Source organism: Protobothrops mucrosquamatus, unplaced genomic scaffold (genome assembly GCF_001527695.2).
Source record: "Protobothrops mucrosquamatus isolate PMUCROS unplaced genomic scaffold, P.Mucros_1.0 scaffold159, whole genome shotgun sequence".
Lineage (NCBI taxonomy): Eukaryota > Metazoa > Chordata > Lepidosauria > Squamata > Viperidae > Protobothrops > Protobothrops mucrosquamatus.
In genome coordinates, this window is record NW_015386523.1 from 305,413 (window position 1) to 322,813 (window position 17,401).

Here is a 17,401-nt window from a genome sequence, read left to right on the forward strand (position 1 = left end):
ATTCTTTAGCTCTTTCCAATCCAATTAGTAGGCAGGTTCAGCTCAGGCCAGACAAAATCATGCATATGGTTCATGCATATGGGTAAGCATAGATATAAGAGTCAAAACCATATAATATGTATTACTAAGATGCCCACTTTACACACAATGGCCAACAATATCATATTATCTATTGTTAGAATTCTTAGTTGTTTTTTAAACCATAATGTAGTCATTCTTCTTTTTTTACGACTAGTTTTCATATATCTCCAGGATGACTGAATTTATTTTTTAATCAATAGATTTGATTGAAAGTGTGGAGCTAGTTCTCCCCGTGTGGTCGCACTTCGGGATAGCACACAAGCATCAACCAAACAAACTAGCAATCTTAAGCAGCCAAACCACTACTCTGTAGTTTCCTGGCTAATGTACCATTGCCATATGCTGAATAAATAATAATAATTGAAAGAAGATGATTACTATAATACCTTCTTTATATTGCTAATTGTTTCAGGAGATACATGTATATGTGATATTTATCTGCTATATTGGATGTAAAGTGATGGCACTTGGACTTACGTTCAACATACTTTCACCATAAAACTGGGTTCCCCAGTATGTTTGGTATACTAGTGCACCTTCAGACACATTCTTGGATTATTTACAAAACATGATTCTTGTTTCCTTTTTGTCATTCATACCCCCCACCCCCCAAAAAATAGCTGGAGAAGCTTGAAAATAAAGAAGGCATTCTTAAAAATATAATTGATGCAGGTCTGACACATTTTTGCATCAAATTGCAGAAATGCCATCAAAATGTTGTAAAAATCCGAAATGTTTCCATGTTGACACCAAAGAGTGGAGAATGAATAAATAAAATAATGAATATAATGAATGAATGTTGAGTAGAAGTGATTGAACTTGATAAACCTTGAGGTATATGACTCAAGGTTTCTGAGGGCGTTTCTTTCATCTGAATTGAAACTACCTGTCAACCTCAAGCCCATGGTGAATAATTAGCATTAAAGAAGATAGCTTCTTACCTTTACATAAAATTATTTATCCAGGACATGGATTTATGATTTATAGCAGGCAACTAGCAAGCTGTATTTTAACAATTTCAGAATAATAATAATAACAACAACAACAACAACAACAATAATAATAATAATAATAATAATAATAATAATAATAACAACTTTAAACTTATAGAATGTCTCCTTTTAGTACATTAAATGTTGAAATATTACACCTAGAAATAATTGTACAAAAGTCTGTTTGCTAGGAGAAATTTAACACATATAAAAATTTGCAAAAGGTATTCCTAAATAATTCCTAGTTTCTGTAGATGATTAACTCTAATCTGATACATTTCCAAAATCGGCTCCTGAGGTCTTGATTGTCTTTCAAACAAGAAACTTAATTTAATATACAGAAAAATCCCTTTACATTATTGGGAACCACTTTACTGTACCTTTTCAGCATTCTGAAAATGGTTTATGCCCCCAGCAAACGAACTATGTTCATATATTGTATTTTGACAATACTCATGCTGTTATACTATCTGCCATTAAATTTATACACAAGTATGGACTTCTGATTTGAGAAGAATGGATACCAAACCAAAATAAGATTAAATTGTAAAATGTTTTTACATTCTTTCTAGCTTATTTTGCCTATTGATCCCTTTTGATCCTTCTTTTATTATTTGAAACCATTTTTTAATACATATTCCTCCACCACTACCCCAAAAGTAGGGAAAACACTACACCTTTTTTAAAAAGTACATCATTCAGATTGATTAATCCATAAATCCAGAATTAAAGAAAGCCACATTCAAAGTCTTATTCTAGGGCTTATAATAAAGGAGAACATGAGTGTTCTTTTCCCTGTTTTATACTAAATAGTCAAGACTATTACTCCACACTTTTATGAAAAGGCTAGGTAAGTTAGGTAGAAGAAAATAAACTGCCTGTCAATCTTATCGTTGTGTGCCAATAAGTCTCTAGATATAGGCATCAGGAAAAGATACAGCCATCAAGTAACAATACTGAAAAATTCAGTACTTTGGTAGAATATCCTGCCAGATTCTGTGAGATCTTCCACAGAGGCTGAAAACCATAGCAGTAAGGGTATAGATTCACTGAATTCATGGAGAAAAAGGGAAAGCCAGTTAGGTCTATTGGTTAAGACCAATAAAGATGTGATACAAATATATGCATACAGACAGACCTCCTACATCTTTGTATCTTCCTTGTCACAGTTTTCCCCAATGAGAAAGACATATCTTTTCTATAACTTTGTTTTGCATCTCTGTACCCCCATGATACATTTTCATAGCCACAGTAATGTGTCTTTGGGTGTATTTGTGTGCAAATGTATGAGCATATATTGCAATGTGCATTATATATGCAAGAGGACATAGGCTCTTAGGCAAGCTCTCAATTGCGTAAGTAATAATGCATGAGTTCTAATGCTATGAGTTCTAATGAGAGTTAATAAAAATTAAAATCAGAAATATAAGATACTACAAGTGACTATATTTTCATTTCTAATAAAAATACTTCTTTCTGGTGAAAGACTTCTTACATAAAAAATAAAATTCAATAATATTTCACAAAATACACATGTTTTTAATCCCAACGTTGTAAAATATATTTTAAATTACTTATTTTAGACTTTTCAAACGGCATCATTTTGCCAGCAGTACAAAATTGTTCCCTGATATTTTCTGTGATATTAACTTGGAGCATATCAATTTTGAAATATTTTTACAAACTTTATTGTATAATCTGTGTTTTGCAAAATTATTCCTGCTATATAGCCTACTTTATCCCCTAAACCAGACATGTCAAACTCGCGACATCATGTGACATCGTGCAACGTATCATGACAGTTTTGCCATTGCCGGCAATGGGGTGGGTGCGGCTTCCGGATGATGTGTCCGGCCCACGGGCCAGCAGTTTGATACCCCTGCCTTAAACTCATTCATCATATTTTTGTATATTGAATTACATATCCTTATACAATATACTTCATTCTTCAGTCACTCCTGCTAGATAATTATCACTTTCCTCGATTGTTTCCTCCCAGAAATGATCTTAGAGCTTTGATAGAAAAACAAATTTGGATATACTTATATGATATACAAAGTAAATGCTGCCCTTAATGACCTTGTAAATTTTTCCATTTGAGAACAGATACAGTGTAGATAAAAAAGATGCATACTTCCTTGTAAGCATTTTTCACTTACCTTTAAAACAACTTGCAGCTGTATTGTTGAAGACCAGATTTAGCAGCAATCACAGACGCAATTTTTGCTGCTTAAAACCACCCAAGTGCCTCTAAAAGTTTCTTAATGGTCCAACATAGACATTCCAGTTTCCAGATACAAGATTTAGATCTAACCACTGTCCCTAGAGATGGCAGAATAATATAATAGTGCAGAATCTCTTGAAGGAAACCATAGAGATTTCAGCATTACTTTGCCTAGAAAGGATGTTCACATTGTCCAATATATCTCAACCCATGTTTTATGTGTTCTTATGTGCTTATGTTCACTGGGGAGTTTGTCTATGTATTCATTAAAAAGGTAACCCTCTTTTCTTGAATGTATCATGAGACTGATCTACTATTTTTATTTTCAGAAATATTTTAAACATAATTTTCTATTTCTTGATTATTAAAGAAATGTAAAACACCACCAGTCTGTTCTGAATTTTCCTTCATTATAGTTGTTACTTTAAAAAAAATGTTCATTTGTTCTAAGTGTGAAAAATAAAAGTACAATTCTGAACTTAATCACATTATTTAAAACCCACAATCCTATTATAAAAATATTGAAGCTTTAAAAATATTTATGTCTCTTACCCTAAATTTTGTGACATTTTAATATTCCAATTAAAATAATTCTATTAAAAGCTTGGAATTGCTTTGATAAGGATAATCCAGTTGATCAAAGGATTAACTGTTCAAAGTTGTACCATCTGGAAGTTATTCTCCTAACAACTACATACTGTGTAATAAAGCATCTAGGAGATACTAAATGTAACAGACAGCTGTGTGGTCCCATGAAATTGACCTCTTGCCAAACAATTATGAAATTCCTCTGAATATCATAGCCTAAAATTAGCAGCTTTAGACTGTTTAGCTTCATAATGTAATACAATGAAAATAACAGAACAGAGATATTTTAAACAAATACATTCTGATAAAACATTTACTGCTTTTGTTTATCCATATCTATTGTGTATTACTTCTGGAATACTTTTAATTTCAAACTAGCATGTTTTACAGGGCAATTGAGATGTTGCTTTTGTTTTTATCAAAAACATACTTCAGGGCATACTTCAGAAAATCATATTATAGTGCCCCGTGAACCGATTTTTTTTCTTTATAGTGTACATGTTTACTGCAAATCAATAGTTTTCCTTTCTCTTTATCAAACCCATGTTTGAGTGATTAAATAAATTATATTTTCTCCGTCTCTCTCTTTGTTAGAAAATTTACCCCTTGGATTACAATTTCTCCAATCATTTCTGTGGATCAGACTGTATTCCTAACCAGAAAAATAATAGTACTAATAATGATACTAATGATGTTAGATATCTGGAAATCTTGGTACTACATTAGCTATTTATTTTACTTTGTAACAGACAATATTTTATTTGAAAAATTTTCAGGGAACAGCTCCCTCTTTGAAAATATTATCCATTTGAAGGGCTATAAGGAGAGCAGAGGCCTTGATGAAGCTGCCTATCAATAATATCTGGATAGCCGACTTCCGGTTCCAGTACGTGGCGATGCCAGTCGTGCCTGGAGACTCGTCTCTGCACCGTCTGGAGTTTCCTTCGCCAGTAGACCCCCTAGGGGGTCAAAAGTTGCCCTGGAGGGGCAACCACCGAGGAGGAGGCTTGCTGGTAGATATGGGAGGGTGGCAGCCTCTCCTGTGTCTCCAGCTATCTCCTTAGGGCTGACGGAGCAAAGATCCTCCTGCAAGATGGCCGATCACCCTGCTGCACCAGCTGAAAGTCACACTTACATCTAAGCGCAACAGACCCACTGCGGATGATCCGGGTGAGACCCCTTTTGTTCCTCTCTTCATCCTATGCTGTTTTTGCCTGTAAAAGCTTCGTTGGAATTATTTCCCTGTTTGGAAAAAGCGGCTTTTGTATGCGTGGGAACAAAGGCGTTGTACAAAAGGACAGAATAAAACTTTTTTAAAGACTATATCTTTATTCACATTGAGATACAGAAAAAATTGTTGTTGTTTTTTTGAGCGGTATTGTTATCTTATATTGGGAGAGTATTTCTTTTTCCACTCTTTCCTTAAAAAATAGAAAAAAGGAAAAAATGGCATTTGAAAAAGACTTTTTAGCTTACTGAGGACATCTACTGGTCAAAAGTTAATATTGTAATTGTTGACTATTTGGAGATGAGATGGTTTTGGCCTTCAAACTATTTTTCAAGAGAAAAGATAACTTGATCCAGCTGTGGGATTTGTGGGGGTGGATATTCTTCAACTGTTATTAGCTGTAGCCTCTACCAAAAAGAAAAAAAAGAAAAAAGGATTTCTCTTCAACTATTGTTAAAATGGAGAAGCCTCATTCACATTTAAATTGTAAACTTATACTGGAAAAAATCTATGAGGCTAAAGAAGAAATATGTACTACAGTGAAAGAGTTTACTACAGAATTAAGAGCCAGAATTTCTACCTTAAACTTCAAAACTGACTCTCAGATTACACCTGACTATTCTACAAAACAGATTATACCAGAAGAGGATTTAACTGAGAATAAAGAGAAATTTATCTTGCCTTATAAGCAGTCCACTTATGGCTTTGAGGACCAGGAAAAGCAAAGACTGAGTTTTGAACTTTTGAAGCAACAAGGCTTTATGGATAAAAGAAACAGAGGGCCAATGCAGAGGCCAAGGTGGTTTTCATCGAATCAAATGATATTACAAGCAACAAAAAGAGATTTATCAGCTGGAAGGGAAGCTCTGCTACGGAAACCTGCCTGGCATAAGAGGAAGGCTAGAATAAGATTGAAAAGTGAAATTTAAAATTTCATGTATTGGATTAAAGGCAATCTAGAATTATGGATTGATTTAAGGATTGAGATTATGAGTTAGAAGTAAGAGAAACATGGGCGATTAATGGGAGATATATATTAAATTGACTAAGAATGTATCTTTTGGAATGATAGGTTTATCTATATGAAAATTACTATGTAATGGAAGGAAGAAAATTGAAGAGATGTTTTAGACTTGGATTGAATTAATAATTAATTGAATGTTAATCTAGTAAGATGACTTGTTTGTTTGATAACATGGATGTTATTAGCTATGATAACTAACTGGATGAAATTTGAATTCTGCCCAATGGATTGAAATGATTTAAGGTCTGATATTATTCTGTCAGCTTAAAGAGATTGATTAATTGATGGATTAGATATGTATAGGATAGATAGATATACACATTTAGATATGTATAGGATAGATTAATATTTTTTGCGTAAAAATGAGATATTTTTATATAATGGATTAAAGGTAATCTAGAATAGTAAGAATATATTTTTAGAACAATAGGTTTATTTGTATGAAAATTATTATGTAATGGAATGAAGAAAATTGAAGAGATGTTTTAAATTTGGATTGAATTAATAATTAATTGAGTTAATTTAATAAGATGATGTGTTTGTTTGATGACATGGATGTTATTAGTTATGATAATTAACTGGATGAAATTTGAATTCTGTCTAATGGATTGAAATGATTTAAGGTCTGATATTATTCTGTCAGCTTGAAGAGATTGATTAATTGATGGATTAGATATGTATAGGATAGATCAATATTTTATTTTAAACAGGGGATATTAGTGGAAGAAGAAATAAATAAAATTTATGATAAAATTAAGGAACTAGAACATATTTGGAAGGGATACCTGAATTGATAATGTTTTTATTTAAAGTTAATTGATTACGGTATTGTAAATTTATAAAGCTTTAAATAGGTCCAGGTTGAATAAATTTAAGCTAGAATTTGATTATTTTAAATATACCATGCTATTTGAGGGAAAAAGAGAGGGAATACTTGATGTATTGATTGAACTATGTATATATGTTTTGTTTTTGGATGTTTGATTACCCCAGCACCACAGTGTGTCCTGAGTACTTTGTCTTAAGAATTAAAAAAACCAATAAAATTTGTTCCAAAAAATAATAATATCTGGATAGCAAAAACCCTACCATAAACTTTCTCTGGTACATACCATATTTCTACTGTATTTGCATTTTTTCTTAATTATTGACTGTTAAATAAAACAGCATATTCAAATTTCATGCAAAACTATGATATCTGTTTAAGCAATGCATTAGTCTAGCCATCATACCTGAAAGCTTACTCCCTCTCTAAGAACTATTGTGTCATAAAATTTACTGAAGGAAAATTGAAAACTTGGGACTCTGTATGCTGTCGTTTAGCAAATATAGACATTTGCTAAAAAAAATCTGTTTCAATTTATTTCTAACATTTAAAATATGATGTGCTAAGGCGTAGGTATTTTAATATTATGTAAATTAAAATCATAAATATATTCAGGGAGATGCAAAAAGCCAGATTAAAATACTGCAAGTATAATTTTAGGAAATATTTTTTGAAAGTTACCTCCTGTTGTATTAATTGATCTTATTTTTCCCAAATGTAATGATCATAAAATAGATAAACAATGTAAAACTTGGGCTAAAATTAAATTCTCTTTATGGTCCCCCCAAAATTTACTGTGATGGAGTGTGACAATTACTCTAGGAGACAGAACTTCAGGTTAGACAGTGGTCAGACAAAAGATATCTCAGCCAATAGAAAAAATAGGTCACAAAAGGCATAGTTCCAGATTTGCAAAGAATGGGGTCATGGAATATTTACAATAAATGTAATGATTTTGCTTTCTTCTTTTCAATTACTTTGAAGGACTGATGCCAATCTTGCAAGTCTAAAAGATCTTCCCTTGCCTTGCCTTAAGTTTCCAGAGAACAAAGGAGAGTAACTTCTGGAGCATTTTCCATACATCCCTTCCTTCTGTTGACTGAGATATCTGTTGCCTGACCATTGTCTAGACTGCATTTCTTCTTTCTTCTTTTTTCTTTCTGCCTCCCAAGGTTATTCTTATAGTCCTTTACACTTATATCTAAATCAGAGTATAATTACAGAAGAGAACAACAAAATAAAAATTACAATGATAATTTTTTACTCAAAGTATTGGCAAATGACACATACAGAAACAAAAACATGTAACATCTCTACAAATAATATAATAAAAATTGATTAACAGATAACACGGGCAGTAATTAAGTTCTTTGCTTTAATTCTATGAAGGTTAGGATAAATTAGCAGAGCCCACCAATCCCACTGAACTAATTAATACAATGCAAAGGACCCTTATGGGCTTGCATCATCCTTATCATTTGCATGACCAATAAAAGCAGTGTTGCAATCTTGTAGTAGATATACCTCCCTCACATCCTGATAAGCCATGGAGTTTTACTACCATAGGGCAGCCAACTCAAGAGGTATTAGTATTTTTTTTCAGATGTCAAGATAGAAGGATCTGAAGATGTCTGCTAGATACCCCAAATTACAGGTTCAAGTAGTTTTGTACAAGTTGCATTTCAGATTAATCCGGATAAAAATGTATATGATTGCAAATTACTGGTGCATCAATTTAAAATTTCAGGTTACGAAGTTTAACATTCCTAGATTTAAGTATTGGTAGATGTCAACAGAATTTTTGTCCATCTGCCTTTGCTATCCCATTTTTTTCCTGTTTTTAACTTTCAAGAATTTATTCGTATAAGAAAATGCTATGGAATGTATATAATTAAAAGAAGAGTTATAGCACTTCCATTTTCCCTTGTACCTCCCAAGTCATTTCGATGCATATTTGAAAATATGGGCATGAGGAAGGTAATTTTGGTGAGCACAACTGCAATTTACACTGGTTTTTCTGTTGAACATTGTATTGCATCAATACATAATTCTCCAGATGCAGATTATCAAATCACTGTCTACACTGAACGTCTTGCTGACATATTCAAATAAGGCAACGTACCTTCCATATATCTCAAATAGATAAACAAGAGATTCAGCTGTTCTACTAATTTCCTGCACTGGAAATAATTAACTCTAGTCTGCAAATGCATGTTCAACAGGTTGCAGCTTCCATAATTACATCTCTGTGTGTCTACAAACTGACATTTTAAATCAATATGTTAGTATTGGACAGCAATAGTGATTAAATGACGTAATTATTTACTTTTAAAAGAAATATATATCACAATTACATATAAAAATTGGGTTCATTCTTGTTGGAAGTATTGTGAAATGCCAATGAGATACAATATATGTGCTTTCTGTCTTTGGAGTCTACTTCCTCCATACAGAAAAAAGAGACACTATATTATAATTGCAAAAATTACACTTTTAAAAAACATGTTGAACAAACCTATTATAAAGTCAGGATCATACAATTTTATCAACAATAAAATGAAGTTAAATTCCCTCACTCCTGAATATGAATTAGTATTAGCACCAGTTATTTAGAATATTCGAAGTTAGAATGGTTAATTGCAATTAAGTTTGCCCTAAGATACTTAAAAATATACTGAAAACTGCCAAAATTGAATTGACCAAAAGAAAATTGTTTATCAAGTTGAAAAGAAATGATGAAATCATAAAATGACAAAACATTCAATATCAAACTGTCATTTTTCCCTTGGGAGTTGTTAAATATTATTAATATAGCAACCAAACTTTGATTTCTTTTTTTTTTTTTTAAATTCTTAGGTACTACAATAGATTATACACATTCTGTTCCTTAAAGCTTTATTGTGAGCAAATGAAACATTACAACATACATGAAAAACTAATGATAGCTTTGTAAGTATCCATGCTGTGGTATTAAATCAGAGCACTTCTCAACGTGTATGATAATACTGCTTTTTAGAAAGTTTAGAAAATCAGTGAACTCAATATATATGGATTCTCACAGACTAACTATGATTTTTCAGATAAAAAGTCAGATATTTTCCAGCACTAAGGCAAGTCTTTATATAGTTAATAATAGTCCATAGAGATTAGGGTTTTTGTTTTGTTTTTGAGAATTAAAAGGATTATCTTCCTTCTTTATAAATATATTCACGTTAGATTCTTTTTAAAAAAGATATATTTCATGTTAGTGGAGATTTTTATCTTCATATCTTAATATGAAAACTAGTGGCTCATAGCAATTCATTTAACAACTATACATGTTTAAGCTGGAACTATTACAATTTAAAACATTAAATGTTTTTATTAGATTTTGTTCATTTCTAAAAACTAGGAAACGATTTTTGTACAGCTTTTAACCAGATAGCAAAACTGATGATATACAGCCTGATCATTATTTTTGAAAATGTCTTTATATTAAATACATTTTACATTTGAATCAGCAAAGTTTCATTTCTTTTCATTTGAAGATTTGGAGAGAATAGTATCATTTGATGACGGACTCTTACCCAAATATAATTTATATGTTTGCTATCAGGATGAGTTAAACCTCTTTTTCACGGTTCCCTAAAAATAGATCACTTCCCCCATAGGGAAGCATACTACGAACCTGCATTTTGACTTCCCAAGGGAAATACAGCTTTTGTTTTACCATCTAATATGGCAAGCATGTGCGATCACATCGTCACATATGCATATACATTACAAAATGTACTGCAGAAATAGGCCTACCGTTTTCCTCATCTGATTTATTGTCATTGTCAGAGTCAGTCAGGGTAAGGGCAGAATTTTCACGGCTTGACAGACCAGAGCTCCGCCTGGATTTAATCCCTCTCCCCCAAAGTCGAATGGCATGCTCAGGAGACATTCCACCCTCTGTATCTGAGTCACCATCAGACCCAGTACTGAGGGAATAGCCTTGCTGAAGGATTCCTATATCTGAACAATAACCACTTCGGTGGGGGGAGGGCTCACAAATTCCTAGTTCAGCAAGGGTGAAGTTAGTTCCTAGGAAAATATGAAAGAAAAAAAAAGAGAATTAAAAATTGGAGAGTGTTTTTTTTAAATTTAACTGAAAATTTATTTGAAAAGAAACTAACAGTCCTTCATGCAGAATTCACTATGTATAGAACTAGGCTGCACAGATATCAGTAAGGGTATTTAGACAGTTCAGTAGAAGAAGTAACTTGTATTGAAAAGAAATACCTTGATAAGAAGTGGGGAGAGAAAATGAATATCTACCTTGGATTATGGCTTTTATTATAATATTACTCCCTTTTGTGGAAATGTAAAACATTTTTTCTATGAATTCCTAGAGGGGTGGTCTAAAAAGTTATGTTATCCCCTTAGATACAAACAACAAAAGAAAAAACAGTCTCCCTACATGCTATGTGTACATTAGTACATTAGTAGAGAAAGTATCATAATGAAATGAACTAGATGTTAATAGTAAAATATAACACAGAACTGAGTTTTCTTGAAGTAGATATTAATTTAGCTTATACTATTTAGTATATAAAAATGTCCAAGATCACTGAGCTTACTTGGATTCTAAATATACTTCAAAACAATATATAAATGGTATGATTTTAATTCATGTTATTCAAAGTATATTGGCCAGAATATACTTTGGGCTTTCTTCATATTAGTTTTTGTTACAATACTATATGAGAGTATGAGTGTATTTGCCCCATATGTAGCATGTATAGGCAGATCTATTTTGACTTGACTCCAGTAAAAGGTTTCTGAATCTGTGTCTCTAAAAAAAATTAAAGAGTTAGCTCACATATCATACTATGGCTTTCTTGCCATAGTTATTCTGTAAATCATATTATTACCAAGATTGGCACGGCATGATAAGCTGTCAACTATGATTAACACACTTCAGTGCATGGGGTCGTACAGCATGCTAAACCCAAACTAAACTTCTATATAGTTTAATAAAGCATGAGAATATTGTACATTAATAACTATTTTTGAATTACATATTATTTAGGGGGGTACAGAACAACAGAAAGTACAGTATTCAATTCTTCAGGTAAAGTGGGATTTTCTCTTTTCTTTCAGGAGCATCCTGTCCTGTCACCACAGAACGGTTTCAGAAAAAAATGCATAATTCTAAGAAACAAATTTTATGAACAGATGAAATAGAGATGAATAGCTCAGAAAATCTTACAGTTTTTAATAAAACAGAATGTGTGAAAAAGTGCTACTTAATTTCTTCTGATAAAAGGATGATTTTGCATCCTTTGAAATAGAGTACATATTGCCAACCTAATGGTACCTTTAAAAAGAAACAAGAAACTTGTTTTTAAAGTAGCTGGCCACAATTTATCTCAAAATCTGTTTGTTTATAGTTCTGATTACAGTGGAATTGCCCATCAGTTAGTTAGAACTGAAGAAGCTTCTTGGATGAAAAGCAAAATGTTTTCAAAGAAAAAAAACCCCAAGAAAATCCAGTTGCCCTTTGGAAAAAGCTCCTTCGGGACAATCATGACCTGGATGACTGAGAATATATATAGACAACTAGTTATTTATAGTATTCTCAATGATCTTCTCCATTACTACAGTTCACAAGCATTCATACTATTTCTATCCAGCTTCTTCAAATTTCAAATTTCATTTTCAAAGAGTGGCATGAAGAAAACTTTGTATGAACAATTCTGGTCTTCGTAGGAATAAACACTTCATGGCATCTGAATATCATTTCCAAGTGGCAATTTCTACTGATTGTTTTGACCTCAGATTGCTTTCTTCTGTTTTCACATTGAGTCTTAACTACTAATTTGGTTTTATTCCACAGTTCCTCTGATTCCTCATCAATGAGATTCAGGACTTTGAAATAAAGAATATATTGGATTATATAATGGAACTTTATCTTGACTTGGGCTTTATCTTGACTTGGAACTTGCATTTGGATAGTTCATGAACTGTTCCAAGGTCAGTCTTTGGCCACATCTTTCCTATTCCAAATATATTATTTGTACCAATAATATATTTGACTTCTGTAAACTCTAGATGGTAATATCAATGTAAATAGGGATTGTTGTGATTGTTTGAAGAACCAACAATTTATATTCCCAAGAATGTATAAAAGTTTATATGTCCAGGTTAAGGGATCCCAGGAACTGCAGGCCTGAAGCAGCAAAGAGTTAAAAATCCCCTATATTTAATTTAATATGAATGCACACATACATAAACAACAACTAGTTAGATTGCATAGTTACCTAAGCTTTATTAGATTTGATATGCTATGAATATTAATTGTATGGAAATTCACCAGGATATCCCAAACAGTTGAGAACTTGAAACACATACCAGAGGAAAGCAACTGCAAATCCAAGACAACTGCATGGATATATCTATCAATTTATAGCTGGCTGAACTGAACTTGAAAACTTTTTAATGGACTTTAAACCAAACCTACGAACAACCCTAATCCCAAACACACTTGTACTTTACCACAGGAAAATACAGAAAGAGAAATGGTTTTGGAAAAGCAGTTTTATATATAGTCAAAGATTATTTCTCTTTATTTCATTTTAAAGCTTGGAAACCTTAAGACTAAAAAAAATAAATGTTTGTATAAAAATAAATCAGCGAATTCTTACTAGGAAATTCTAACACAAGACACCTAGAATGAAGAACAAGCTCTCATTGATAGAAAATTCTACAGCAGCAAAAAATACATCAAACAATGGAGACTTTGTGTTATAGCTGTCAATATCACTATTCTAATCAGAAAACTGCTGTGAAGCTGTGGGCATACAGAAGAATCCATCCATGAGAGGTTTTCCCTGCCTGCTTTCTTTCTAAAATGGCTTATTTCAGGATGTTATGTTCCTATTCTTTTCTAGTTCTTGGGTAGATTATTGCTTCACTCAAAGTTAATGTCAAGTGTAAGAAATCAGAAGCCAGGATGGTTCAAATGAATATAGGTTTATTGCATGCTAACATGGTCTACAAAAATCTGAACTACTAATTGTCAAAGCAAATTGGCAGTAGATAAGGCTCAATACAATTCAAGGTGGGCTGGACTTAGATCTCTTGTGGGAGCAAAGGCACTCAGCACCGATGCCACACTTGACCCCTCCCTTGGTTCAGTCTGCTCATCTCCTATAGTTAATTTCTGTATAGACAATGTGTACACTTTAAGTTTTGTACAGAAATGAATTGCCAGAAAATTTGCTGATAGTGTGATTTTGGAAGATAAGGAGATAATGAGTGCACAAAGGCTGGAAATTCATTTGTACAAGCAGGGCTTTTTTGTCATAGAACACCCAGAACGGAGTTCCGGCAACTTTTTTGGATGGAACCTTGTAGGGTAAGCAAGACGGGTTGTATGACATGTGTGAATTCCAGCACCTTTTTTTTTTTTTTTTTTTTAACAAAAAAAGCACTGTGTACAAGATATACCAATGTCTTTATTCCAAATGAATGGCTATCAAAAAATAACAACACTGAAAACTAATAAAAGTTTCCCCTTCTCTGCTAACCCAAGATGTGTTGCGCACAGAATATGAAATCACTCAATACTATTTAACTGATCAACAAGTTGTTTTCAATAATCATATTTTGAGTCTGAGTTTGGCATTGGAATACATTTTAATGAAAGAGAATAGTCTTGGAATACATAAACATCATGTCCTTTCTTCTTTAGTTCTCTAATCTGACCAAAACAACATAGTTTTTTTAAAAAAAATTCTGAACATTCTATCCACCAGCTTCCTGATTTTACACTTTGTGGTCACATTTAACATTTTAGTGTAATATTTCACACACAAACACACACAGAGAGAGACACACACAGACAGTTTTTAAAAATATCTCTTATAACTCATATATTTAGAAAGTCATAGAAATAAAACAATAGAATGAAGGTTGTGTTTACATTGTTTTTATTCCATCATATTTTATCTACCTTTGACTTAACTTTTTAAGAATATATATTTGTATAATCTTCTATTTCAATCTAGCAAATATTAGCAGTAATATGGGAGTCATATAAACATACATATTTCCCTTAATGGGATTTTATTCATGCCTTTATAATGAGAATCAAATTTGTTTTAAATACCCACGTTAAATAATCAGTAGGAAAATTAGAAGAATAAATTTTAAAAATTGCAAAAGCAATGTATGAAGTGAGCTTAGCAATAAACAATAAAAGAATGTTGGTAAAAGTGTATTTGAAAAATCAAAATCAAAATCAAAAGAAAGACTATAGGGACAATAAACAGTGATGCTTAAGTGGACATTTCTAATAATAAGAGAATGTGGTGATGCTAAAAGTATATTCACACACAATTGGTAACAAAACAAAACATAAACACTAGCAAATTATGAACATACTAACTTGAATAAGCTGTTTTCCAAATGAAGTAAAATAACTTAATAAGCTGTAGAATTTAACATCCTTTAAATATCCACATGTTTATAATTTAATTAGCATTTTGCTTTTGTGTAAAAATGTAAATGATGTCAAGAACAAACAATGACTTTTCTTGCTATTTTCTATGTGATCATTGGAACTACAATGAAAAGAACACTGAGATAAAGGGCCTACTTTTTCTGCTTTTTTAAAGTTAAAAGTTTGGCAAATGCACATGGCTTCCAGAGATAAAAAGCTAACTATTAAGCAAATTGAAAAATGCATCAGAATAGAAACACAACTATTTGACCCAAACTGCCAGTAATTCTGTTCCAGCGTTGGGTGCAGTATTAAATAATGTGTCTGCAGGGATCAAGCTGGCATGAAATACCCACTTTTAATGCTGTTAATGCTAATTCCACACTAATTTATGTTCTTTCTCTCTATATAATATATTTTAACACTCCATATTGCTTTTAATTATAGTTTCATGAGACTAAGGTCCTTTGATAAACTATATGAAATTTATTATGTAGCTATACATAAGGTTGCATTGATAAGATGGTTGGGCATGAACAATACAAAAAAACCTTCTGTTATAAAAGGTTTAGCTAACCAAGAGTATTAATTTCACGTTGATATTTGTCAACATTTATATGCAACTGTCAGAAAAAAGCAACCTGAATATTTATGGCCTCAGCAATATACGTAAAGTTGACTAAATAATTTGAGACAAATATTTTTTCAGTAACAATGTCAGTCAAATAATCATTTTTTGTGACTACTCATTTGGTTGAGAGACACAATCCAAAAATCTGTTTAATTCATATAAAGTGATGTGTGGAAAATGTCCACTTAAATAATGTACATCTTTAAAATAAATCAATAAAGACTACATAATTAGCATTTTGTGGCAAGATGGTCAGCAAACAAATTTAATAATAAAAATAATATTGTCATGCAATTGTTCAGAAGAATTTGTGATAAGAATTCTATGCATCTGTATACTTAAGATTGTTTTATTATTATTTTAACATTCTCAAAAAGAAACTGAATACAATGCCAACCAATTTTTAAAACATGATTTTGAAGTATGCAGTTGATAAATAATAGGGTCTATTTTAAATACATTTTAAATTCACATAAATATTTTACTAAAATTTCTTACATTCTATTTTTATTTTTCTTCCTATGTTTACATCTATGTAAAATGATTATTTATATTCATAACTTCCCCACCACCACCAATAGAGCACTGATTGGCACCAACTCAGGCAATTTAATGTAAGCTTGAATATTTGCACAGATAATTTATCTGCTCTAAACTTAACAATTATGTTTATTTGCTTTATATATAAATGACTGACATCTGAATATACAGAAAAGAATATAGACAATGATACAAAAAATTGTCCCTCTCTTTAAACAGAACTGAAATTCATTTTAAGGAATTCCCAATATTTTCATAGCTACTTGCTAAGTACAATAAGAATTGGATACCAAGAGTGTATATTTCTAGACTAATCAATAAAGATGTGTATAGATATACTTAAAGAGGTCAAACCACAGTTCCACCTAGAATAGATATACAAATTCATGACTTGTGGGCTACATGTGGCACTACTTTTATGTGGCCTGCATATGCTCAATATATTTGAACTATGATAATAACAGAATAACAGTTGGAAGGGATCTTGGAGGTCTTCTAGTTCTACCTTCAAGCTATGTTAATGAAGAAATAAAGAAATATAAATAAATCTGACTGGAGAAGGTCAGAAATGTAATCCATGTGTTTCAAATAAGACACTTCCTTAGTTCTCACAAAGATAAAGGGAGGGTGAAAACTCATTTAGTGTTCTAAGATTCTGTTATTGTAACCTTAAAAGTAGTGTTAGCTTGGACATCTTTGATGTCCTAGTCTGGTCTACTTTGAAGGACAGATAGTCATCTAAGAAAGATCTTGAAAACTAGTCTAATAGATACAGGAATAGAATTACTTTCAATTTCCTT

General features: G+C 31.8%; 1 protein-coding gene across 1 annotated transcript in view; it reads right to left on the minus strand.

Annotated features, from left to right (window-relative positions):
- Window positions 1-10,376: 10,376 nt before the first annotated feature.
- Window positions 10,377-17,401, minus strand: part of LOC107285301 (teneurin-2-like) — a 57,390-nt gene continuing 50,365 nt past the window's right edge. The window contains exon 2 of the mRNA XM_015813478.1: window positions 10,377-11,028. Within this exon, the coding sequence (XP_015668964.1) occupies window positions 10,706-11,028 (323 nt within the window). The 3' untranslated portion in view covers window positions 10,377-10,705. The remainder of the gene's footprint in view (window positions 11,029-17,401) is intronic.